General features: G+C 40.2%; 1 protein-coding gene across 4 annotated transcripts in view; it reads right to left on the bottom strand.

Annotated features, from left to right (window-relative positions):
• The window catches only part of LOC105928334 (netrin receptor UNC5D), an 86101-nt gene that overhangs the window by 29405 nt on the left and 28770 nt on the right, over nt 1-27926 (bottom strand). For 3 of the 4 annotated variants that reach the window (XM_036140444.1, XM_036140446.1, XM_036140447.1), the window contains exons 5-10: nt 23875-24039; nt 23529-23561; nt 20251-20436; nt 14483-14632; nt 9592-9810; nt 8046-8130 (exon numbers count right to left, since the gene is read on the bottom strand). In XM_036140444.1, the coding sequence (XP_035996337.1) occupies nt 8046-8130; nt 9592-9810; nt 14483-14632; nt 20251-20436; nt 23529-23561; nt 23875-24039 (838 nt within the window). The remainder of the gene's footprint in view (nt 1-8045; nt 8131-9591; nt 9811-14482; nt 14633-20250; nt 20437-23528; nt 23562-23874; nt 24040-27926) is intronic. The other variant, XM_036140445.1, reaches the window with a different exon arrangement.

Below are 27926 nucleotides of genomic sequence, written 5' to 3'. Positions count from 1 at the left end.
GACTGATAATAGAGCGCTACACGGTGTTACAACACATTATCAATCTAGCTGGCCCGATTAGAATACTAAACTTTTATTCCTTGTGACAATTAGATATGTAAAAAAGAAAAGAAAATGAGATGGCAATATCACCGCAAAAGTAATAAGCAAGAGTCTACCACATCCCGACATGTTAGAACACTGAATTCTACACCCTTCGTGTTGTTACGCACACACTATACAAAACAGGAGCGCATTAACACAGCTCAATGCTGTGTGATGACAGGATGTTTCACAGAAAAACAACATATTTTTAGGTTTACATCTACATTCTTTTAGAGAACCATAAACAGGGGGGAGGGGGGATGAAACATGCATGTTGAAGTTATGATCATCCAATTTAACTTTTCTGTAACGTTCTGTTGTGGTTCAGGTTATTTTTTCAGTTTAGCCACTTTTCTGTCTTAGGATTTATTTCGGTTTCTTGTTTTGTATTGGATTTATGCGTAGCCTGTTTTAGTTATCTGGTCTTTGTTATTAGTTTTTATTTCAGCTCGTGTCTGTTTAGTCTTTGTCTTGTTTTTCTACCTTAGGTTTATTGTCTATTATTCTGTATGTTCCTTTTATCACCTCCACCTGTTTTGGTTAATTAGTCCCGCCCTGCTCTCCGGTTCCGTTCGCCTATTTAAGCCCGCCTTAGATTTCTGTTTGTGGCCAGGACGTCTTGTGTTGCCTCTACTCTCTCCACCTTTGGTAAGAGCACTCCAGCATCTATTATTCTGTCTAGTCGCCTGTCTGTAGCCTGTCCTGACCTGATCCTGTTTTGAGTCTTCTCCAGCCTTTTTTTTTTCTACCTGGATGTCTGCTCCTCATCAATGTGATTTGTTTTCCCTGGATTACCCTTCATCTCCTTATTAAAACCTCTTGCATCAGCTCCGTGTCTGGCTTAAATTGGATTCATCCTAAGCAATCATTACATTTAGTCAGAAAAGAGCTGTCTTTGTTTCGAAAAATATATGACCAATGGTTGAAACTTAAATGAAAGTTACAAAAGAATGTAGATGCATATGTGCTGGGTGGCCAAATGGTGTGGTCATTTTCATATTCTACATTCTTTAGTTGTAGTGCGTGCTTTAATATATCGCTAAATCGCTTTCTCATTTGCATTTGGCTTCAGCAATTTTCATCATCCTCCATCTCGATGCTTTGCCTCTTTAAAGTATGTTAAATCAAGGAATTTAGAAAACTAATGAAGTTTCAAGCACAGATGGAAGATTTTTGTGAACAAATAGTGACAAGATGCACCGGTTCTGCTGGCAGGTTTGACAGATATCCATTCATGCAGCTTCTACCTGAAGAATGGATAACATGTTGGCGCTAGGACTTTTGAACTACTGTTATCTTCTGATTTTGAGCGCCGTGGGAAGCTTTACTTTTTATTATGCTGTTACCAATCAACAGTAGAAAATTAAAAGAACTGCAGTCGAAATATAATTTCACACTTTAAGTCTGGCGGCACCTTGTCCATGCAGCTGCACTTTTGTGCTAATCAGCCCCCAGCTCGGAGGAAACCAAGGTTACCTACTGCTGAGACTATGGTAATTAGCCAGACTGCCTGTGAACAAAGATTAAAGATGATTCTTTAGCATCCCTGATTGTGGTTATGGGAACAAAGAGCTATCACTGCAGTCATTGTTGGTTACAATTTCAGTTGCTGATTAAGCACGGTCTCATGTGTGCAGATGAACATCGTGCTGCTTTTTTGCATAAAACAAAACCCCATTGATGCAGTTTTTCAAATATGTTGTTCACAATGCTTTATGTGTTATCTATCATGTTCTGAAATAAATCTGCAATGCTTATGGGCTTATAAATCGGGACCTTAATTAAAAGGAACATTTCCCACAGTCCGTAGTTGACCGGGCAAGTTGTCAATGGAGGCTAATAGAAAAAAAAGAAAAGAAAAATGCATTTTTTTTCCTGCCTCTGTGAGTCTGGATTTAATCCACAGAAGAGGATGTGAACAGCTGTGGTGTGACAGCACTTTCTATCAAACAAATAGTCCCTGTGAAAACTGCTGACAGCACTTTATTTTATTACTAACTTGTCAAATGTTAATACCCAACACGTGCCACTGCACAACATCACTATGCGTTTTATGCAAGAAACGAGTTAATAAAAATGTCACAGATTTAGTGCAGCCCCCATTTGAACCATGAAAAGCTGCAGACTGTTTTATATAAGAAAACTGTAATTTTAACTGGTATATTTTCTCTAGTGTCTTAATGTGAAATAACTCTTTTAATTGTGTTGGCGGAGTCCACGACTTCATTTCCCAGTGAATAAATTCACAAACACAACGCCTTGCAAAAGTATTTTTACCAGCTGCACTTTTCACATTTTGACATGGCATAACCACGTTGCGATTTCTATGACAGACCAACAGAAAATTACACATCTGCGTATTGTGCTGTACTTTGACAAAGACAAACAAGACAAAACACACCTGGTTCTCTATTTCTTTTATGAACACAAATCTGAAAATTGTGGCATGTTTATGTATTCAGCCGTCTTTAATGAAACCATTTGCTTCCAGAAGTCACCTATTTAGCAAACAGTCAGTCTGTAATTTAATCTCAATATACGTCCTGCTGTTCTGTGAAGGCTTCACAGGTTTGTTGGAGAACATTAGCAAACAAACAGAGAAGACCAAGGAACGCAGCCGACTACAACGCAATTCTTCATGGCATCATCTGAAAATTGAAAGAGCATGTCCACCTGCAAACCTACTAAGACACGGCTGTCCACCTTAACTGAAGAATCAAGGCAAAGAAAACATTCAGTGAATCAACCAAAAAGCTCATGGTAACTTCGAAGGAGCTCTGGAGGGAGAATCTGAAAACAGGACAACAACGTGCTTTAAGCTCCACAAATCCAGCATTTAAGGAAGAGTGGGAAGAAAGTAGCTATGCTTGGAAGCCATAAGCCACGAAGGACAATACTGGATAAAAACCTGTTAGTGGCAGCAAAAAAATTGAGACTGCAGTGTGAAGGTTCCCATTCCAACAGGACTATGACCCCAAACCTACATTCACAGCTGCAATGGCATAGTTTAGTTGGAAGAACATTCCTTTGTCACAATGGCCAAGTTAAAGTCTACAGAAATCCAACTGAGAATCTGTGGTAAGTGTTAGAATTCAATATTAAAAATTGCTCTCCATCCAATCCGCCTGAGCTTCAGCTTTTTTGCAAAAAAGATTAGGTAAATATTTTTCCATCCATCCATTGTCTTCCGCTTGTCAGTGATTTTGCTATGGGGGCCAACAAGTCCAGGAGAGAAACCTCGAAACCTTCTCCCCAGCAACATCCTCTGGCCCGTTACTGGGGATCTCTAGTGATACAGGTCCCCCCCACCCCCCCACCCCCACAATATTTGTGGGTGTACAGGGGTTGGACAATGAAACTGAAACACCTGGTTTTAGACCACAATCATTTATTAGTATGGTGTAGGGCCTCCTTTTGCGGCCAATACAGCGTCAATTCGTCTTGGGAATGACATATACAAGTCCTGCACAGTGGTCAGAGGGATTTTAAGCCATTCTTCTTGCAGGATAGTGGCCAGGTCACGACATGATGCTGGTGGAGGAAAATGTTTCCTGACTCGCTCGTCCAAAACACCCCAAAGTGGCTCAATAATATTTAGATCTGGTGACTGTGCAGGCCATGGGAGATGTTCAACTTCACTTTCATGTTCATCAAACCAATCTTTCACCAGTCTTGCTGTGTGTATTGGTGCATTGTCATCCTGATACACGGCACCTCCTTCAGGATAACAATGTTTGAACCATTGGATGCACATGGTCCTCCAGAATGGTTCGGTAGTCCTTGGCAGTGACGCGCCCATCTAGCACAAGAATGGGGCCAAGGGAATGCCATGATATGGCAGCCCAAACCATCACTGATCCACCCCCATGCTTCACTCTGGGCATGCATCAGTCTGGGTGGTGCGCTTCTTTGGGGCTTCTCCACACCGTAACTCTCCTGGATGTGGGGAAAACAGTAAAGGTGGACTCATCAGAGAACAATACATGTTTCACATTGTCCACAGCCCAAGATTTGCGCTCTTTGCACCATTGAAACCCACGTTTGGCTTTGGCACGAGTGACCAAAGGTTTGGCTATAGCAGCCCGGCCGTTGATATTGACCCTGTGCAGCTCCCGACGGACAGTTTTGGTGGAAACAGGAGAGTTGAGGTGCACATTTAATTCTGCCGTGATTTGGGGAGCCGTGGTTTTATGTTTTTTGGATACAATCCGGGTTAGCACCCGAACAGACAGCTTCCTCTTGCGTCCACAGTTAATCCTGTTGGATGTGGTTGGTCCTTCTTGGTGGTATGGCGACATTACCCTGGATACCGTGGCTCTTGATACATCACAAAGACTTGCTGTCTTGGTCACAGATGCGCCAGCAAGATGTGCACCAACATTTTGTCCTCTTTTGAACTCTGTTATGTCACCCATAATGTTGTGTGCATTGCAATATTTTGAGCAAAACTGTGCTCTTATCCTGCTAATTGGACCTTCACACTCTGCTCTTATTGGTTCAATGTGCAATTAATGAAGATTGGCCATCAGGCTGGTCCTATTTAGCCATGAAACCTCCCACACTAAAATGAGAGGTGTTTCAGTTTCTTTGTCCAACCCCTGTGACTGAAGCAAAAGGTGATCCTACAAAATAATACTTTTTTGAATAAAAAACAAAGAAACAGAGAAAATTTCATATCCTCTTATTAAATACATTGAAACGGTAAAGGACCTATGAATACTTCTGCAAGGCATTCATTTACTCAGTGATCACTAAAAGCAAAAGTATCAGAGTGACCAGACGGAGATGTGCTCACTTAATCTAAATTATAGGGTGAATATCATCTAAGAAAAATAATATCTCAGGCCATCCTGACATAATAAATGCTACTTCTGCTTTAACTATTTATAAATGACACTGGCATCCTTTTCAATAAATATCACCCACTTAACAACCTTTGCTTAAACACTCCACATGTTTAAAACATATGGCTTGGTCTAAGTCTGGGAGCCTTTCAAGGTGAAAAAAAATTAAACCAGGAGAAATCAATATTTTAAAATGAGCAACGGGTCTTCTGATAATGCACACAGTAAAAGATGTAGTGACAATCCTATAGAGAATCAACATTATGCCCCAGTGCTTAATCTCAGCCCTGCTAAGTTTGTTAATCACTTATAATTGATTATTTCTTACAGCTTTGCTGTTTTCGATCACTTGTACCTCAATCGGAGCTGCTCTCATTAGCGGGAGGAAAGGGAAGATTTTAGCCCAAAGCGCCACAGTCCCAAAGAGACAGATTTTCAGATGAACTGTCGAACATAACGGGGCATGAGATAATAATCAGATAGATGTTTCTCTTTGAGTATAGTGGAAAGAAACGCAATGCTTAGGGCCTCATTAAATATTCACTACACTTCCATTCATGTGATAAAAAAAAACAAAAACAAAAACATCGATGTAGTTCTTCTCTTTTTGTGTGTTGGAGGTGGCCATTATTTTGCACAACCTAGAACAGAATCTAAAGGTATACTTTAGGGTTCAACTGTAAAAGGAAAGTTTTACCAAGCAAATTTGACAAATGCAATTAAAACACACCCCAATCACAGATTCAGATGACACCAGTCTGAGACAGGTTTACGCCCAGTTTTGATACTATGGGACTATCTGTATGGGGAGAAAAAGACTTATTCATTTGTGTGAGTCGTATCATATTAGGTGTATTTTGCCACACACCACGATTTTGTCCTTCAGCAACCCTTTGTCCCCCGCTGAGCTCCAAAAGTTCACACACAGAAAAAAAAAATCTACTTCTTGATGCCTGGAGGACACGTGAAAGCTCCTTTGAGCACCTGAAACTGAGCCAGAGCTGATCGATTCCTATTCTTTGAAAAGGAAAACAACGTCTTATGTAGATGACCGAGGTTTGAATGGGAAGAAAGGATCCAATTTCTCCCCTGGACTATGCGGCTGTCAGAAGATAGGATTTGACTGACAGCTCAGCAGTGCACGGATCCTGCAGCTACTTAAACGACAGCTAGAGAAGTAAACAGCATCAGGCTTATCAGAGCAAAGCAGCAGCTTGGAGGGCAGCAGTCTGGCTGAACGGGAGAGACTTAAGGCGCACAAGTGTGCAACCAACCCGCTAACTGTGCTCTAGACTACAGCCTCTATATGACCTTGGACGTGTTTGCTGTCCCCTGTGACCTCAGGCACCCGATGGGTGTGTCCAACCGCAGTGAGATGACGGCTGAATTTCAGATGGAGCAAAATGTCACTCTCCTGCTCACTGTTGTTTGATTTTGATTTGGAAATCTGACACCATTCAGAAAAAAAAAAAAAAAACAGCCACTTACTCTTGTTGGTGTGATGATATCTCACGACGAGCAATCCGCACAGACATACCGACAACTTGATAATGCCCGCTTTAAATCAGCAAGGTGTTATAAGACTGACTTCGGCATGTGAGATATCTTCTGAGGGGCTGTCGCAAAGCAATCAAGGGTATTAGATACAGTGCCTTGCAAAAACATTCGTACCCATGGATTTAATGGATCTTTTATGTGATGAACAAACACCAAGTACCATATAACTGTGAAATGAAAGGCAAAGGACACCTCAGCCTCACATTAAAACACTGTGGTTGTGGCATCATACTGTGGGGAAGCTTTTCAGTACGCTGCGTAGCCTCTTTACATTAAATGGCCACTTTATTAGGTACACCTTGTCAATACAGGCTTGAGATGCCTTCAGGTTTAAGACTGCTATAATACTTTGTTTAATAGATTTCACAGGGTATTGGAAACCTTTCTTTACATATTTTTGGTCCATATCGACATGACAGCCTCTCATGCTGTCGCTACAGATCTGTCAACTGTGAATCCATGATCCATGGTTACCTCTTGCCACTACATCCCAGATGTGATTAAGATTTGGTGACTGCGGGGACCGTTTGACTAAATATTCGAAAACAACTGTTCAAAACACTTACGGTTTTGCAACATGGTGCATTGTCTTGTTGTCAAGTAACCATCAGAAGATGAGTACTCTTTGATCATAAAGGGATGTGGACGTGGAAAAATACAGAAATACCAAGGCAGGCGAAGACCCTCAAACAATATGGCAAAATGCGATATTATGGGGTCCCCTGGGTGTGGCTAGAAAATATCCCCTGCGCCATTACATCACCACCACCAGACGTAACTGTTGGCATTTGGGATCCATGCTTTGATGTTTACACAACTTGCCACGTTCGTAGTCACTTCTTCACCCCCTCTACATACCTGAGCACAACGGGCTGCTCCCATCTTTCTGAACTGTAACTTGCGTTAACAAGCAATCGAAGAGGTGTTCCTAATAAAGTGGACACGAGCGCGTGGTATCCTTCAAAAACACGGTTTACTTATCGAGGCATTTTCTCACCGGAGCAGCAGCACAGTGAAAATCGTACCTACTCCCGCTCCCTTCTGAAGCACATCATGCCCCAATCTCTGTTCATCTTATCAAAAACCAGATACGGCCTTCGCGTTGAAGAGTTCACAGCCCCCACATCTCTTACCAGTCGACACGGAGAGAGAGAGATGTTGTCGCACTTAAGTCTACAAATAGAAAACAGACTGGTCATGAAGTGTGTTTCCCTCCGCTGAGAGAGTTGCTTAGGGCAGTAATGCAATATGTCTACAGCTTCCAACGTGTTTGTGACACATCACATCCTCCCCTGTGGTGTCTGCGAGATGACAAAAGGCGGCACGCCGGGTGGGGACATGTGTGTCTCTGAGCGAGGATATGTACATCGCGTGTCACTCGGTGTGCTTCATAAGACAGCGAGTGGGCTTCGCCGTTGCATGTTCGAGGAGCCAGCTTGGCAAAAAGACACGGAGACGGCGTCGCGGGAAGACGGATGGGATATGCACGGCGGAGGGCTGAGAGATTAAAAGAGAGCAGCCGGAGAGGCAGACGGCGCCGCCTCTGCGCGAGTCCCTCACCTGCTGTCCTCCTGGTCGATGCTCATGTACATTTCCCAGGTAGTGTCTTCTGCGATCCCCCCGTGAGGCACCAACAGACTGATACCTGCGGAGAAAGAGGCACGCGAGAGCTGATCAGCAAGCAGCCAGTCGTGCACACGCACGGCACACACCTGCTCTAGCTGTCAGCTCTCTTTACCGAGGCTGACAGCTAGAGGGGTGATGGCCCCTGAAAGAGGTGACACAAGCAAGTCTCCAAGGCCTTGTGAAATCATTGCTGTCACAAACAGACACGCTGCATCTTTCCTAAACACAATCGCACGATACCATTAACAAAGTGGCACGGTATCATGGACCATCACTACTATTACGGGGGTTTATGAGGCTCCTTGAGGGATAGAATGGTAAGTGTAGGCCAAGTGAGAACTAGCTTGAATTATGTAGTAGAATGAGCAGAAGAGGTTCACACATCTAGTGTTAATTGTATCCTTTATGATATGGAAGCTTAAAGGCAGTAATGTGCATAAATTTAGCTGATGAAGATTCACATACAGCATAAGGACACTGCAGTTAGGAAAAATAACCCTAATGCATCTTGTTTGGTTGCTGCGGAATAAAAGAAAACCTAATTGTAGATTGGAAGGCAAAGGACGCCCCATCCCCACTGTTAAACATGGTGGTGGAAGCATCATGCTGTGGGGATGCCTTTCATCGGCTGAGACAGGGAAGCCGGCCAGAGATGATCTTGGGAAGATGGATACAGCTGAATATAGGGCAAATACTGTCTGACAGACAAAAGCCTCAAAACTGGGGAAGGTGTTCATTTTTAAACTAGACAAAAAAAAAAAACTACTAAATTTTCAGGCAGAGCTACAGTGCAATAGTTTAGATCAAAGCATATCATGTATCCTCTATTTGGTAACTCCTGACAAGACTTTCAAATTACTGATCACAGCTGCTCTAGATCCAATCAGACACTGAGCTTGAGCTCTTCTGCAAAGAAGAATTGGCAAACGTTTCATTCCCAAGATGTGCAAGGTTGATGCAGGCATACCCCGAAGACTTTTATTTTTCTCTGAAGAGAAAGGTGGTTTCAAAAAGTAGCTGTGGCTCTGTTGGAAAAGTAGGCATCCTTCTATCTGACAGGTTGTTGAATTTGATTCCAGCTTCCCAACTGCACATCTTGTGTTTTCGGACACAAAACAGCATATTATCGGTAACTGCATATCAGTGTATGAATATTTGATGTGTGATTTATAAATCAAAGGTGATTTTCATGGTGTTCTTGACTACAGAAACGCTGCAAATATAGTCCATTTCATTTCTGATTCAGGGAATTTTAATGAAATTACATTTGCAAATAAACCTTAAAAGCCATATATCAGTTTCTTTGCACTTCACTAACATCCACTGTTTTGTGTTGTTCTCTAACATAGCTCCCAAACGCATACTTTGAATGTGTTGTAACATTAACAGAGATTTGAATCTCAACTAAAACCTGGGTTCAATCTCATCCGACCTTCACCGTCACATTAAAGAAGCCAAAGCTCGAGCTCCCAGGACTCACCTGTGTTGGGTACCACCAGCCTGCCTCCAGCGTGGCCAAACACTGCCGTTGCTTTGTGCAGAGGCCTGCTGAGCGTCTGAAAGACCCGTGGAGTGAAAAGGTTTTTGCCTCTCCTGCCCAGCGTCGTCCCAACCGCGACCCCTCTGTAGTCGGGAGCCAAGCCCCGTGGAAATGTCTGAGGGTGGGACATGACGTGGTACTCTGCCCTTTCTGTCGCCCCTGAGGAAACAACGAAAGCTTTGAAATGCGCTTTCCGTAAACTGACGAGCGCTGACATCTTTTCTGACGCGTCTGTTCAGTTGTAACAACACAAATTGTAAAAAAAAAAAAAAAAACAAGCAGCATGAGGAGAGCGGCTTTGTTTGCATTAATGACATGCTTATAGTAAAACCAGTCAGCCTATGACTGTTCATTAAAGTTAATCCCGTAACAGTGACGGAAAGCGCAGCAAGCCTGTCTCTGCCAAGGATTTTGCCTCCAGTCGAACCAATGAGCCTGAGGCTACAAAGAGAAGTATCACTTTGCATTCAAAGAATGAGGAAGGTTGCCTCTTCATACTGTAGAATATGTAAAAGGTTGTTGGAGCTGTTGCCGGCTTCCATGGGTTTTTATAATCTGCACTGCTACATTTCAGCGATCCCAATGACGTTGCTGTATGTTTGCCCTCTTGCTGTGTTTTTCTGTTTTCATGTCACGCCAAAATGTTTCATATCATCAAAGATTTGCAGTTTTCAAACTAGAACTTTAATAAATATCAGAGAAAAGCTCTCCAGTGTAACCTGGCCGTACGTGAAAGGTATGCAACACCCATGCTTCATGGATGTGACCGGGTTTGAAGGGTAACAGAATGCTATTCTTTTCTTCATACTTAGAAACACACAACATGTTTTTTATGGTTTTTTTGAGCGTGCTGACATAAAGTACAAGATGAGAAAGCATGGGACAGCTGCTTAAGTTTCTTTAGCCATTGTTGCTGCCGGTAGCACAAATCCACAGAAACACAGGACAGTTATAGAAGATAGGCCATTTTGTGGCTTTCTATCGGGGGCCAAAAACTAGGATCACACATTTTTAATTGAAGAAAAAGATTTTAAATATTTAGAGCGACCATTACAAGTTTTAAGGGCAAATATAATGTGTACGATTTAGACAGATTTTCTGTCTGCAACCCTTTCCTGTTTTTGTCCCATATTTACTAGACTAACAGCCTGCATGTGTTTATAAGTTAGGCATCCCAGGACAGCTAAAATAATTTTTTTGCACAATGAACTTTAAACACTTTTATTTGTGTAAATAAGGTGAATGTCTAGATCTAATTTTAACAGATAAAACCCTAAATAACTGTTAGACTCAATGAATACAAGTTATTTAAAGTTACGTTGAGCTAAAAGGTGTAATTTAAGATTTCTTTCCTTTGGAGTTGGACTCTGACTGAAGCGACATCTTTGTTTATTTCCAGTTCAGCCTCATTATGTTTGACATCGTGATGATGTGGGAATAATGTTTTTCTTTCATGCCAGAGCTGTCACTTTATGCACATAAGCCATACATTAAGGGTAAAAACCTTTTTTTGCATAAAGATAACTGTAACAATAATTAATATTAACTGCTCAGAAGAATCAGTTGTTAGAAAATTTATTAAATAGAATAAAAAAAAGAAAGAAAGAAACCGTTAGTGGAAGCCCTACTCTTACAGTAATATTAAACCTTTAACATGTATAGTTTACCAGTTGGGCCGGCACTGTGTCCTTAAATACTTCAGCTTGTTGAATTTTTCTTGAATTTTTTTTAAATTTCCAAGTTGTAAAAATTCAGATTTTCAATAACAACAAGCTTCCAGTACAGACATCCACTGTGAGCAGGGGAATCGCCTGTGTAAACAAGAGTCCTTATTGCCAGGGTATGAAAGCTTAAGACACAGAGGAATGGCCTGACAAGGAAATCCAAGGTTTAGCTGAGATGTGACTGAGGTTAGGTTTAGTGGTATATAACTTGTGACCATCCAAGCATTTCTATCTGCGGTGTGGAGATTTCTCAGCCTGCCCCCGCTCATACTTCCAAATGTTTGTAGCTGAGCTGCAGGTCATGGAATTGCAAGCATTTGGGAAATAAATTGCAGGTCACGTATTCTAATATCAGTTTTCTGGGCAACAGCTTTTATGTGTGAGCTCCCAGGCTAGGTACCGCATGTTTTCCTGTTTGGTCATTATGTGCCTCAGCTGTTAAGCAGTGCAATTTATGTCTGCTTGTTTTACACTAACGTCAAAAGAGTAACCCCCCCACGTAAGACAAAGATAGAGGGGAATCAAGCAGCTCAGTCTGCCCTCAAAAATTTCCTCTTTAGAAGAGATCAATCATAAAAGGGTACAAAGAGAAGAGTACAGTGGCTATGCATTATGTTGTATTTTGCTAAAAAACAACAACAATGATGAGAAGCAGAAAATACACCCATGATAAATTCTAAGCCCTTAAATATCAGAACAACGTAAAAGGGATCTGGTGGTTATTAGATCCTAAAACTATTTAAATTTATCTCGCGTCTACAGAAAATGATAATTAAGCCAGATTAAAGAAGCTGTCACAACCTAAGTCCAGCCCGGCTGGCTTCATAGGATTTAAGGGGGGAAGCACCAGGCACGTGCTGCTCCTGAAAGCCCATGATTAACACATCAGCAGTTGAGTCAAGCCTTAAAAAAGCAGGCCTCTTGGCAGTTTGCTGGTCTGAAGCATACAGATGGATTTCCACACAGTGCTTGTATAACACAAAATAACCTCTCAGGGCACTTTACAACACAAACAGATTCACTTCATATCCTTCCAATCAGAGAAACAGATGAAGTTGCATACACTGTCACAAAAATGAGCCTGATCTTAGGTTTGCAAACAACAATGCTTTGCACATAATGCAATGCACCGAGTTGTTGAAAAGCCAGCACAAACACCTGGAAGCAACTCTCAAACACGGTGGCGGACTCTGAGTGAGGAAATGACAGACATTTTTATCTTAGGGGGTGTGGTTGACCCCGTTGCTATGCGATGCTGTCTTTTAAGAGCGGTGATTGGCTGATAGTGCAAGGGAAAAAAACACTCCTAGTGATCAAAGGAGAGAAATTAACCGATTAAACTGGATTAAGAAATAAGTCATGGTTCTCTGCAAACTCTGCAGATTTAATTGCATCAAAATGTTTGAACACACTTTATTTACATCCTTGTCATCATTGTGATTGGCTCATTATGTTTACTCGCCAGTCATCTTAGGACTTTATCCACTTGACATCAATGCGGACTCACCGGTCAACAATTTACTGGGATTGCCTGCTTGTATAAAGCGGTTGTATTTTGCTAAACAACCGTCATGAGGGGAGAAAAAAGGTGAATAAAACCAAACAGGACAGGAGCACTGCCCAGCACACCGCTCACAGCTCTGGGAGGAGAATAGAGGAGTGTTAAAAGATAAATTGGTCCTGGGATCCTGGTGCAAATACACAGAGTTGGAAGCGTATTGCTGCTGATCAATGCATCTTTTTCTCTCTGCGTGTCTTGGTGCTTTTATGCACTAGCCTTCAAAGTGAGAAGCGCTCCACAAAGCAAACAAAAGCCATAGAGGAGATGGCATCACACAACTAACTTCTAGATGAAACTAATTAATTTCCCCCTATGGGGATGATAAAGTTTATCTACAAAGTTTACCTACAAATTAATAATTGTATGTTTGCTACTGAAGATAGCAATAGTATATCAGCCAATCAGCTCTCTCTGTTTCGGCCATCTTCCCTGCTTAAGACACTCTTAGGCTCGCTAAAAGTCCTCCTCACTACTCCTAACATGTGTTCACTTTAGGGGCTTTCTTAGGGTCTAAGATGCTTTATGAATAACTTTATAAAGATAAAATTCTAAGAAAAATTTAAGAATTTGAGAAATTCCCAAGATTTTTCCTAAAATGACATCACTATGAGCTACTTTTAGTCTTAGGATTGTTTGTGAATACGGTCACTGATCATTTTTGTTATGTCCTTAAAGGCAGAAATGATGTACAGTGGACTTATTTTTTACCATGACTGCATCTCACAGATATTTAAGACTTGAAGACATTTGTTTAAACTTGTAAAAAAAAAAATAGTTTAATATACCTCCCTTATGTGCAATTAAGCTCCATCTATTTAAAGGATGGAGCTTGACGAAAAGGTGTTTGCGATAGGAGTGTCAGTGTGTTAAAGGTGTGAGAAAAGGAGGTGTTTTTTTTAAACAACAGTTTGCAATTGATTCTTGGAGAGAGAGTGAGAGAGAGAGAGAGAGAGAGAGAGAGAGAGAGCTCTTCCCTCTGATAAAATTTGGCAGCTCGTTCCACCAACAGGGAACCACAAATGAGAACAGTCTGTGCTCGCACTGCTTCGTGTTTAGAGATGGCATTACCTGAGAGGAGCACACTGCCATCTCTTCAAATATTGAACTCATTTCCCTATTAAATCAGAACTTCTCTTAATGTTTCTTTTTTGAAGTTGCAACGAGACGATTTTGTAACATTTGTTCAACATGAAGGATCACTAGCAGGGAGCACAACTTATGACCATGAATCTCGCTGTTCATCTTGTCTAAATTAACCTATTGAAGATGAAACACTGTAATTTCTGATTTTTATCGAACATGCATCAGCAAACAAAGCTTATTTTCTACGTGAGTGCAAAATGCATTAAAAGCATATTAGCATACGTCTGTTATGGGTGAAAGGTTTCTTTAGAGACTGTCCTTGGAAAAACTAAAATGTAGTCTAAGAACGGAGTATTACTCTTTAGAAAGTTATTTCACAAGCTGTTCTTTTCTCTGCCTCTCTTACTTGTCAACCAGCACTTGACTATGGCAATACGGGCAAGAAATAGTTTGGTTGCCTAACCTTTTGTCTTAAGATCAGGCAGCGGGTTGAGGAGTGAATGCTCGGCCATCAGCTCCTTGTCGATTGAGTCCTGGAAACATATGGGGCTGGTATACGTACGCGACACTGTCAGATCAGGCTGCATGGATGAATTAATGAGCAGGGGGTTGGCTGAAAAACACACACACACAAAAAAATGGGATTCTTGACAGCAGCTTGATCTCTTTAAGACATTTCTGCACACTTTTGACAAGAGTGTTGCTATTACCAACATGTAAAACCAGACGTGCATGTCCATAAAGTCATTTTATTTCTCATTTTGCGGATATGGCTATTATTTCCTCACCATGGAAACAAGATCAGCATGCATTTACAGAAATAATGTTGTAGCATACAAGCGCACCGTGAGGTGTTATCTGATAATCAACTTTCAAAATAGGTACATAAACCTACATATTTGCATTTAAATGATCATAATGTCAGGGGATACAGGAAAGGATACCTCCACTGGAATCGGCGCTGATTTCCCCCAGCCAAAGATATTCTTTGCCATGTTTAACATTTACGTATTTCCGGGGGATTTTATGTGACAGACCAACACAAGGTAACGCTTAATTGTGAAATGAAAGGAATTTTTTTTTTTTATATCCTCTTCAAATAGAATATGGAGTGTATTTATATTAAAATGTCTGTTGTTCAGCATGATTTCTAATTTCCAAACAGAAGTACTCTCATACAGGATGGTCACATCTGTGACCATCCTGTCCTTAATCCCGTCGCAGATCAGGAACATTAACACATATATGTACAAATTAAGCTTACCCGTACCCAATGGGTGCTTAATTTAGGTAGTGGTTAATAGATTATCATGGGGAATAGCATGCTACACACAAACAAGTATTAAATACTTCATCAATGAAACCAGAGCAGATACAAATGGATAGTCCATGAGTTCTATATTATTTGAACAAGTTAATGTGTATAGCTTAATAAAGACGCCGTGTTGCAACATCTAACTCGTGTTCTTCAAGGCAATATTGTGCTTTTTTCCTCCGAAGTTAGCAGGTAGATTTCCTGTGCAGAGCACATTTGTTCCATTTTGAAAACCATGTATCGTTTGCTCAACACCTCTCAGTTATGCACTATGATGTGTTGGTGTATCACATAAGATCAATATAAAATCATATTAAATGTTTGTGGCTGAAAATGAAAAAGTTCAGCGAGTATACACAGCTTTGCAAGCCATGTTTTGGATTGAGATGTCCTACATTAAGGCAAAGGCTGTTCAAAAAGCACGGAGCAGATAAATGTCTTAAACAGAAGATGGGTTTATTTGCTGAATGGTCTCCTGTAAGGTAAGATAAATTTGTTTTCCTCTTCTTCTTTGATAATATTTGTATTGTACACAAAAGAAATGGGCTCCTGTAAGTGAAAAAAATCAGACAAACTAAAAAAAAAAAACAGAAAACTGTACCTGATTCCTGTGCTTTCACATTAGCAGCATATAATTGAGTGACATATAAGGCAGGGAGCATATGCAGAATATTATGGAGGTTCTAACACAGAGAGCAAAGACCAAGATTAAAGGCTTCACTGCCACCTACTGTGGTGTCAAACAGAACTTTATTATGCCTAGCTGAGGGCTCCTGCTGTTGCCAACCATAATGTCTGCCTGGTAAAATAATATGTCTCAATCTGTCGGCTGATACACACCAAGCAAGAGCCCTCTGATGTTTCAGCATTTGGAGCAACGAGTGCATGAATGTTTCATCTCTGAACTCGGCAAAAAGAAACTGAAAACACTAATAAATTGCATTTTTAATTCTGTGGCAATGAATAATGGATTGAGGCATTGTTAAACGTTAATAATAAATTCAAAAAGCACTGTACTCTAAAGATAAGCCCTTTATTTACTATGGTAATTAATATAGTCTGCGGTTGGAAAACAAATATTTAAGTAATAATAGATAAGAGTGAAATTACACAGATACTTTATGTATTTTACTATTAGTTTTCGACAAAGTTTTATTAGTCAAGCTGTGCTGGTGTTTCCTATAAGATTCAAATGCCTTGCATGTTTTATAGATTAAGCTATGTCATATTGGTAATTTGGACTCACGCAGAGCACACATTAAGAACCTCCAAAAGCCTGTCGTAAACAAACAAAAAAATTAAAAACTGTCATCCTCATTCTGTCTCCTAAAGCCTTTTAATATTTGATGCACATTAGCTTTGTCATAACACAAAGAAATCGGTGCATAATTCATGACATTACATGAATGCACACACTATATGGTATGCAGGGCTGTTGCTTTCATTCAAATACATTAGCATCAATATTTTAGCACTTGTATGGGTTTTGAATTGAAATAAACACCAACGTGAAAAGGAGAACATTTTTTATGCTTTGCAAATGTAATCTGTGCTCCACTGTTAATCGCTGAAAAAGTAAAGAGCCAGTGAGGGTGTGCTGTGTCTGGGTTTTGTGCTTGTTTGGCAACAAAGGCAATCTCAAATAGATATTTTCTTTTCTCTCTTTTTCTCTTTTAACTTTTATGTTCTTCTGATATTTGAAAGAAAATGTATTTACTTTTTTAATAATGTCTATGCCGCCAAACAGAGAATGACATTCAGAATGCCGTGTTCTCTCACCGTATTATAAGGGACAAACATTTATTTGATAGGAGTTTTTTTCTTTCTTTGTTTAGGATTCCTTCAAGTCATAAAACCAGCTATTTTACATTATGACTGCATCAAGGTCTGTTTTCATCAGAGATAATTAATCAAACATGTTTTTCTGTGTCAGTGGCAACAATTTGAAGCAATTTTGGCTTCTGTTTTCCTTTTTTTTTTGCTCTTCTCATTTACGTATTGCCGTGTAACAGAATGAAAACCACATTTGCCTTTAAGTCTTTTAATAAACTCAAGCCCTAATGGCTTAAGCCTAGAGTTGTAAAACGTATTCACATCCTTATTGATTTCATCTATTTTTGTGGTTTTATGATGCATGCATAAATCTCGTTGAAACAATGTGATATGAGCAAATACAAAAAGCATGTTTAAAATTCTTTTTTATTATTAAGCCAAAGAAACTGTCCAAGCCAACCAGGCCATATGTGAAAAAGTAACTGTTCCCTAAATATAGCAAGTGGTGGCATCCTTGTTGGCAAAAATTGACATCAAGCATTTTTGATAACTGATTATGAGTCTTTTACATCAGTGTGGCACTCTTCTTTGCACACTGGACAATTTTCAACAGAAAGTACTGTCTTAGCCTCTTTACATGTTGCTCTGGGTTCTGATCTTGATAAGTCATCAATGCGCCCTTAAACTAATTTTAGTTGACTGGCCAATCCTAGAAGGAGTTCCTTTTTTTTCTCAATTTGTGGATAACAGAGATGTTTTAAACAAACATTTTACAAGTCCGAGTCAAGTCCAAAAGTTAAGTAGTAGGTTCCATATAGGTGAAATGTTTAATGTAAAAGGGACATATCATGGTTTTCTGCAAAGTGAAAACCCTGTGACCCGCCGTGACCCCGTTCCCTGGGAGCATGGGCAAGGTCTGAACACCTGTAGTGGCTCCAATTAAGTAGAGTCACAGCACCTGGGAGGAGCACTTTATAGCCCCATTTATACTACCCTTGTTAAACCGATCCGAGCCGAGACCAGTCCGAGCTTGGATCAGTTAACCAAGCAGAGCCTCGTTCTGACGACCGTTTACACACCACGCTATCCCGGTTCCTTGGTTGCTCCTCGCCTCCTAGTGACGATCTGCGGTACTACTGTTCTCTGAGATTGAAGGTGGGACAAAGCAAATCAAAACGGCGGTGCCCGTAACATTCAGGAAGTTATGGCTGGAAAGAGTCGGCTTTTTGGACGTGGATAAGACAAACGAACGTCTAATCAGGATTTACAGACGCAGGAAACAACAACAGACACTGAGGTTCATCACACTGCTAAGCAGAATCATCTCTGGAAATCGTGTGGCACGGTAAGGAAGCTAGTATTTTTATGAATGTCTGAAATTTGTCTGAATGGAGTGTGAATCGGGACGTGCATCCAGACACGCCGGAAAAACCGTGGACAGTCAGCTGACTGTAAGGGGATGACGCGGTCTGCTCATGCGCTCTTTGTTATCAGATAACCGGAACACAAAAAACCAGGCCGAGACCTGCTCAGGAACTGGTCTGCAGTTAGCGCGGTCCGGTTGTGTCTGGCTTGGTTCAGTTCAGTCTGCTGACCATTTACACTCGAGAGTTATCTTGGTAACCGAGCTCGGACTGGTCTCGGCTCGGTTAAAAAAGGGAAGTGTAAACGGGATATATATTCCAGCCTCTCCCAGTGTGTAACTGCCAGATTCTTGAAAGCCTTTGTGTGAATAAAACATCCAGCATTCCTTGATTGCTGGTTTGATCTCTACCTGTCTCGTTCTTGTTTCTCCTGCTTGTCTTACCCCTCTCAGATTCTCCTGTTGACTTCTGTGCTCTGGACATTGACCTGCTGCTTTGTCTCTCAACCAAGCCTGTCTGTCCCTGCTTGAATTTTTCTATCTCTAGTGAATTACCCAAAGCCTGGACCTTGGACCTGTCTCCTGTCTCTGCCCCCCTCTGGAAACCTCTGCTTGGAGTGTGCCTCCTGTAACTGATTCTCTAGCCTGGATCCCAGACTCTTCCCTTGCCTAAGCCTTTCTGGAAACCTCTGCCCTTGGAATGCCTTCTTGTGCATGACTCAAGCCCTGACTATGTTTTCCCCTTCAGTCTTTGGCATGGAAACTAACAACATGAAGATGATCATTCAGTCAGTTGACTGGGATCACCCAGACGGAGCCGTTGGGATCAATCATCAGAGCAAGTGCTACCTCCAAGCTTATGAGAAGGTTAGCGCTCTATCATTCAGTTCTCTATAATCCTCATTAAAATAGTCATTCATTTGTGGTCTATATAGTGGAACTGCTATGCTTTGGTCTAAATTCTTTGTTATTGTTGCCCTACAGCCTCTCTTTGCCTCTCTTCTGAGGTGCGTCTGGAAACCCCTTTCTTAGGTGCTGTCTCTTTAAATGCAAACGGGCCACTTCACACCCTGCCCCCCCCCCCCCTCCAGGTTGCAGAGTGTTCTACTCGACCCTGTTCAGCCATTTTTGTAGTATGCTGGGATGCTGGGGGACGGTGTAATGAATTATGCGGGTTACTACACCCAAAAAAATGTCACTTATCCGCTTGTAGCTCCAGCATCCTTGAGCTGGACTACAAATTTGCGGCAACAGAAATAAAAATGGCATATTTGCGAAAATGGTCAGCTGGAAGTCCATGACCTTGTTTAGCAGCGCTGCAACAAATATCGTGACGTAGTTGTTAAAAAAACACACAATAGAAAACAGATAAAACTGAATGGATTGAAAAATGCAACCCAAACAGAATATAAAGATATCTGCACAGCTCCTGGACAAACTAGAATCAACGTCTCTGCTCTGCTAGAGAATACAAATACACAACAAAATGTATCTAAGGGCTAAAAACGAATATTTGGCATGATGTGTCTCCTTTGAAGATGAATAGCTTCTTCAAGATTATCAAGGAACCTGCAGCACATTTGTAAATTTTTTGTTACATTTCATAAATAAAACAAGGTTTACACAGGGCTTTGTCTGTGTGGGACTTGAAAAGCAAATTAGAAATACCATGTCAGATCTAAAGCAAAACCAAAAAAAAAAACGCATCTGACAGTGGAAGTCTGGTAGGTGCATGTTTAGTTGCAACTGACTCGTCCCTGTGAGTCAGTCACTGGCTTACCTTGACGAGAAGTCTTGAAGCTGAAAGACTGGAAGCCCCCAGTGAGGGCAGAGGAGTCAATGACATCAACCCCGTACTCACTTTGGCTCCGCCGATACAGAGTGACAGCGATGATCAGCAGCACCACGGTCACCACCCCTGCAGCCAAGCCTGAGTACAGGGCCACATCACTGGTTTTTTCCACTCCTTAGAAGGTTAGAAGAGAAAAGTTAGACTTCCTGTCGCAGTCTGAATAACATTGGGTTTAATTAGGACACGAGAAGCAGCTTCTTTCCTTAGAACCTAAGAACCCGTGTAGCAAAAGATTATTAAACTCGTGGAAGTTGGTAGGAGGCAAATCTACTTCAGTTTCAAACTACATGATAGTCTTTTTGTTTTCTGTCCCTTGCCTGCCTCCTGATACACAATTTTATTTTTCCTTTCTGCAGAGTTAAGACTACTAATGAGGAACCTCGGAAGGAAGGCGATTATAATCAACCCAACACCTGACTGTCATTTCAAACACCGCTTGGCTCTGGTTTTGGAGGCTCTTTGCTTTCCACTGGGATAATGTGACAAAACCAATTCATTAAATTAGCTCATCGGCGACGATTACGCTCTATCTGCTCCCACCAGTATTGCAGCGTCCAACTCCACAAAGAAAAAAAATGAGAGGAAAACAGAAGCTGCTAGCTTGTTCTTGAAAGATAATGAGATCTGTGCTAAAAACAGGACATGCTGAAAAATCCTCTAAGTAGCCTGAAGCTCAAAGAGAAGAAAATTGACAAAATATGCAAAGCGGCATTAGCAGCTATAGTGGCAGGTTAATTGAGGGCTCAGGAAAGTTATGGAAGCCTGAATGCATTTTTCTTACCGTTGGTGACAAATGGAAATACTGATCGCTGTTAAAGGACAAGTAAGGAGAACATGAGCTTCTGGCTTCGAATGGATCAAAATGACACTGCAGCAAATTCCTCATTTCCCTAAACAGCAATTAAGCACAAAGCAGTGACTTTCCAGTGGATATCTACAGACAGGTGTGACCTGACATGCTATGAATGAAGTCAAAATTACGAGATTTATTAGAGGGGACCTCCATATTTACATCACATGCTTTTAAGGGAAATTTGCTTAAATCTCTACTCATACATGGTCTGGAACAGTCACCCTTTATTCCAGGACAGAACAGCAATGAAATGTCTGTTTAAAATGGGGAGGGTTCCACATTCAAACTAATCAAGGGATTTACTTCTTAAACTTCATTCCAAATCTAGGGTTATGTTTTGTTTGCTTTTTTGCTAAATTGTTTTTACATTGCCCAAAATGTATGGCATATTTTAGTTCTAACAAGGCTAAGGCAATGCTGTTAACTGAAATCAAATACTTAAAAACGTCCTGGTGTATGTCCAGATACTTTTTCATATTGCTCTGGTATTTCTCATTTTTTGTATCAATTTATGGTTAAAAGATCTCAACATCTCAATTTGCATTCATGCAGTTCTGGTTGTGGCTTCACTAAGGCTGTAAAACAAAGTGGCCAGTCAGCTCTTGTTATTTTTAAATAATAAGTCAAAATTTGCACTGGTTGTAAAGTATTGACCCAAAAACAAAATAATCCTATTTATTCAAACACAATATGTATATGTGGGTATGTTTTTCCGCCTTTATAGCAGCTACTATGTAGCTTCACAATTTACTATTTCTCATTTTATAGAACTTGTCAGGTTACATTCAAGGAAAATAAGAATACCTTTCAGCATTATGTGGTGAAACCTAGACCAAAGACCATTTTCTATATCTATACTTTATTCAGGTAATAGTTAAAATATTATTGTGCTTGAAAATAGCACGCTCTTTCAAGAGACACGAAGCAAACATCCTCACCTTCTTCTTGATTCCTTGTGAAAAATGAGACGGGACTTCATATGTGTGCATGTATTGTATAAATGATTATCGGTATAGCATCAAATGCCAGCATGTGTTACTTCTTCTTATTAAGGAGGATGTTCATCATAACACTATTATAAACATGTTACATATCAAACATGTGAAATCACAAGTGTTTCTGGTGGAGTTTTTTTCATTTGGGAGCCTATTTTAAATGGAAAAAGAATGCTCTATTTTCCACTATTAGGATATTAATGTGTATATGTCACACGATGATCGTTGTTAAAATTATTTCTGACATTCTTTTTTGCCAAATGATGATAATGAACAGTGATGCAAGACAATACATTGAAATGCTGAAGAAAAGACATTGTACTGGTCATTATTTTCATTAAAATATGTTATATAAGAAAAGATAAAACCCTAAGTAAGTTGGTGAATTAATTTACAAGCTCAGCTCCCGCCCCTTCTACTCTAAGCACAACAAAAAGAAAAAAAATCTCACAAAAAAAGGTAAGAAATCATTCTTCCTGTACAATGCAGAAACAACTGGGACATCTTACTGCTTAGAAAGTAAAGATATGGGGCTAAGAAAAATGGGAAGTGGTAAAATTGGATTAGGTCTTGATAATGATTACATATAGGCCTAAAAGAAAGCCTGGCAACTGCAGTTTCCCAGTCAACTAAAATAGGATTACAAAAGTAAAACCATTTTTCTTCTTCTTCTTCAGCGACATTGCATTTGTTAGTGGTTGAAGCACTGCGGCCTGCCCCAAAAAACAGGAACAAAGTGTTGCCATCTGCTTTATTTGATGGGCAGGGTTGGAGCTGCATGTGTTCAGTGCAAACTGCTTTGTGAACATATTGCAGCGCTAATGCAGATATGATGAGCAAAATAGTTGCGGAATATGCCGGAGATTGCGCTTCTTCTGTGGATTTAACTACATTTACCATTAAAGATCCATTTGGGATGCAAAGTCATGTTAAAGCATTTAAGGAGCTGAGCCTTTTTAGACTATTGTCACAAATTCAGCTTGAACTTCTTCCGGCCTTAAAGCAGCCAAATGTCGGTAACTGAATATGCGTTACATTTCAATAATCATTTTCGAAGCACTTTGCCAGCATTTATCTGTCAGAGGTATGCCTAAATTCGCCTAGTTTAATAGTATCATAAATGCTAACATTTATATACAGTATCTTGGATTTCCTATATTCAAATTATTATTTGATAAAAACCAAAAACAAATAAATAATTTAGCAATAGAATGTCACAGTAAATTAATTTAGATAGTAACAGGTTATTATTGAGCCAGATCAAAAAGACCATTGTTTTGTCAGTGAGTGGAGTTACAACTCAGAAGCTTAGAACTACTTTGGAAGTTCTTGACATGAGGAAAAAAAAACAAACTCACCCTGTGGCTTTGCATCATGGAGCAACTTCCGATCTGCAGGCACACAAACATTTTAATTTGAGCGCTTTTAATAATTTTTTAAAGTGTTGGTTCATTCAGTCACTACTTGCGCATGCATCCCCTGCCTGTACACAGTGTGCTTGATGTATGTGGAGTCAAGTGAATGAATAATGAAGACGGATGAGGGTGTTGGTAATGAGCAGGATTATAATGATGATCTAGCCTGCGCTGCCAAAAATGATAAACTTTAAATGTATAATGACACAGTCTTTAAGCATCACGCTACAGACAGTAATGATCCTGAACTGTCTTTTTTTTACTTTTTTCAACAGATGATGCTACCCACTCTGCGTGCAGAGGCCGCCCGTGCAGTTTTCCGCAGCCAAAGCCACGCCATCGCAGAGTCGTCCTCCATGCTTGGGCTCAGGAGCTGTGCACTCTCTGCTGCGCTGCCTGTCACAGTCTGAACTACACACAGACCACTCGCTCCACTCCCCCCAGCCTCCATCCACTAGGATAAAATGCAAACAGGAAAAAAAAAAAAAGAAAAAAAAAAGCTGCATTAGCATAAGGAATTGACATAGCAAAGACAAGCAAACACAAACGCAACTCACACAAGTTACATACAGACAAATAAAGCTGTGTTTTTCTCTCGCGAGGACCAACTTCTACTCCAACTTGATTTATTTAAACTTGTTTGAATCTTTAAGGAAAAACACTTTTAAAGTCAGCATTGCGCAGCTTCTTCCACAGTCTGTCAAAAAGTCTTCTCGCCTTGGAGCACAGAGACCCTGTTTGTGCCATATCCAATCAAGTCTCCTTCCCGCCTCCAAATGTTCTTTAGGCTCCCTTCCTCTAGCTGATCTCATGAACCATTTTATGTCTCAAGACATGAGAAAGAATCCCTCCCAGGAGCGAGAGTTCTGCCTTCTCCGATAGCTAGTTTTATTGAATATGATAGATGTTTTCTTCAAACTTTGCAGTGGTTGAATTCATACATTTGGGCTTTAATAAAACATTTCAGGAGAGCAGATTAAATATTGGCTGATGAAAACTAGATGACGTCTCACTAGTTCTCATAAATTAGGTTGCAACGGGTTGGTTCTCTGTTCCTGTGGCCAGTTTCCATATTTTCCATACTTCTTCTTTAACAGTGCTGTTTATTTTAGACACAGGCCAATGCCACTCATTGAGCTCAGGAAATTATAGTGGAGTGATTTAAGCTGTCTAAAGATTTTTAAACTGTCATCAAAATACTTTTCAGTTTACATCCAGTATTGAAACAATCTGTGAACTGCTTAGCTGACCAAACAGTGGCACTTAAGCAATAGGTTTAAGATTTTTATTTGTATTATTTTTTGTCAACCATATGTCCTCCTGTCAAAAAGCAAGGGTTCACAGCCAACGGTGTTCAGAGTTTAATGCTGGGCTCTACAGAGCATCAGTTCTTAGCCAGCCACAGTTCTAATCACATTTCAGGTGCTTAAGCACTGTTTTGTATGGCATTAGTAAAAACATGAGTGATTCCTCAGTTTATATATATATATATATATATATATATATATATATATATATTAGGGCTGGGCAACGATTAAAATATTTAATCGCGATTAATCGCCCTGATTAATCGCGATTAATCGCGATTAATCACATTGTATTTACAAACTCCAAGAATGAATTCAAAAGTAGTGTAAAGAGCACTTTTATTTTAATGTTCTGCTGCCATATGAACAAAAGTGTTGTAACATTTGTAGCACTTATTTTATACTGGATATTTTCAACCCATCTATTGAATTTAGTGCACTAGTTGATCTTTTCTTCATAAGAGAACAGCAAGCACTGCAGCCAAAATATGGCCTTTTTTGACCTGCTGTATATTAGCCAGTCCCTAAGCTTGATGTATCATGAAACTGTTGACCTTTTGGGTTTTGTGGTTTTTATTTTATTATTACAATTAAATAATAATAATAATAATAATAATAATAATAATAATAATAATAATAATAATAATAATGTTATGTTCAGTGTTTTTTCGCTAATCCACCTCTTATATATTTCAATCCTTATGTAATTTTGTCTGTGTTGTGTGCACCTGCCTGTTGCTTTAATCCTATAAATTTCCCCGTCGTGGGATAAAAAAAGGATTAGCTAATGTTATCTTATCTTAAATAACACTTTTTAATATATGTACTGGGTTCTTTCAAGGTCTTAATTACATGTTATGTGTGGGCTCCAGTAACATCCATCCATCCATCCATCCATCCATCCATCCATCCACTGATCTACCTGGATGTTCCCTGGAGGACTGAAACGCCTCAGTCAGAGACGTCTGTGGGTCTGTCGGGGCAGTGAGAGAAGCTTCGTCTCCTCTCTCTGTTTCTGGGGCTCGACGTTTTCATGTTTTTTCACGTGCTTAGATAAATTTGTTGTGTTTCCACTAAAATGAACCGGCTTTTTACAAAACATACAGCTTGATTTCATTTACGGTATTAAAATAAAGCCAAACGGTGCTACTTCCCCTGTTCACGTTTTTTTGCTGCTGCGGTCTCTCTCAGCTGTTTGTTTGTTAAGTTTGTGTGAGAACTGAGTGGGCGGGCCAGGCTGAGCCTGCGTGCTGATTGGCTGGCGCCGCTGAGCCATGTACGAGAGGGGAGGGGGAGCGGGAGAGTGCTGCCTGACTGACACTGACTGAAAGCATGTGAGCAACATGCGTTAACGCGCGATAAAATAAATATCGCCGTTAATAGTCTAATGAATTAACGCGAAATTAACGCGTTAACTTGCCCAGCCCTAATATATATATATATATAAGAATCTTGTCATTATGTGTTACTATATTGAAAATTTGGTGAGGCACTTGCTCAGAATGCACATAGCTTACGCATAGAGACACAACAAGACACGATGTTTTCTTCATCAGGTTGGAGGTGTTCACAGTCAGTGAGACATCAGAGGAAATTTGAATGCCCAGGAACTATTGAATTGTTTATTCAATTCAGTAACTCAATTCACTAATGGACACACGTTATATAGATTAATTACACACAGACTAATGTGTTCAAGCCTTTATTTCTGTTAAACTGTGCTAATTTTCCATTTAATTACACCTGATCCAATATTTAAAGGGTCTATATCATGCAAAATCTACTTTTCTGAGCTTTTAACTATATTGTCATACTATACTTAAATCAAAGTTATGGACAAAAGTCTGGGTAAAGCGGTAATTACCTGCCCCTTCCAGGAAGTACCTATCTTGAGTACCTGCCCACTAAACAACATGCCCGATTTGTCCGACCACCGGGTGGTTTTGAGGCAGAGCGCGATAATTTCTGCTCAAAGCTGAAACGAAGAGGCTCTTCTAGCACCTGATTTGTACAGTGACAGCAGCTTTTCTTTTTCAGCCATATATAAAATGTCTAAGTCGCTAAAATGTGTTTTTAGCTCTGAGAGGCTTCCGACTTTGTTCAGTCTTCTTAAAGAAGAGCGTAACCACCAGAAATGGACGGATTTTATTTTGGGAGCATGCTACACACCCACAATCTTGTGTTTGTCTGTGATTGCTTGGTGAACCTTGGCCTGTACCAAAGTGGACTGTCCCAGAGCCAGTTCGCAAGTGGATTGTCTATAAGTAAAACAAACCGCTTGCTAAATTGTGTTGAATTGTCTTGTTACTAAACAATACTATATAAATAAACTTGCCTTGCATTGAATAATACCATACTCAGGGATTCCCACATGGTATTATAAATCTGGCAGGGCACCATAAATACGTTTTCTATACATCAGTAACAGTGATACCAAATAGTTTATATAGTTGAGTTGTCCAATAATCAATGCCTCGATGTGTGAGAGCAACACAGCATGGTCACTAAAGCTCCTGTTTGTTACAGTTTAGTAGTAAACCTCCTGCTAGCTTATTTTAGAATGACAGTCCAAGCCAGCCCAATGACTGGGTACTGCAAAGGCTGCACTGAGATCAAGTAACATTATCATGGAACAATCCCCTGCCTTAAAAGCCATTAAAACATCCTTTTGTCCTCATGGACAATAGAGCCATCTCAGTGGAGGGCAGTTTTTGAACGCCGGACTAAAAAGGGTCAAATCTATAGAACTTACATAGTATAGATCTGAAATTACTTTCTATGACTCTTTCTAATAATTTGCTTAGAAAATGGGTTCTTTAAATCAGTCGATGATTATCAATAAACCGGCCATAAGATTTCAGTTTCTATAGTATTGTTCTTACCTCGGCATGTTTAAAACAGGACTGAATGCATTGACTCAGTGAGCTGTTAATGAAGGACCACTGCTGGTGAGACTCCTAGATATAGGTAGGCAATATCTCTGAGGAGCATGATGAGGGTTTCAATTTATCTATAAGTATAGACAAGTCGTTAA

Source organism: Fundulus heteroclitus, chromosome 8 (assembly GCF_011125445.2).
Source record: "Fundulus heteroclitus isolate FHET01 chromosome 8, MU-UCD_Fhet_4.1, whole genome shotgun sequence".
Lineage (NCBI taxonomy): Eukaryota > Metazoa > Chordata > Actinopteri > Cyprinodontiformes > Fundulidae > Fundulus > Fundulus heteroclitus.
The sequence above is the reverse complement of the archived record's forward strand: the minus strand, read 5'-3'. Positions and strand labels throughout refer to the sequence as shown.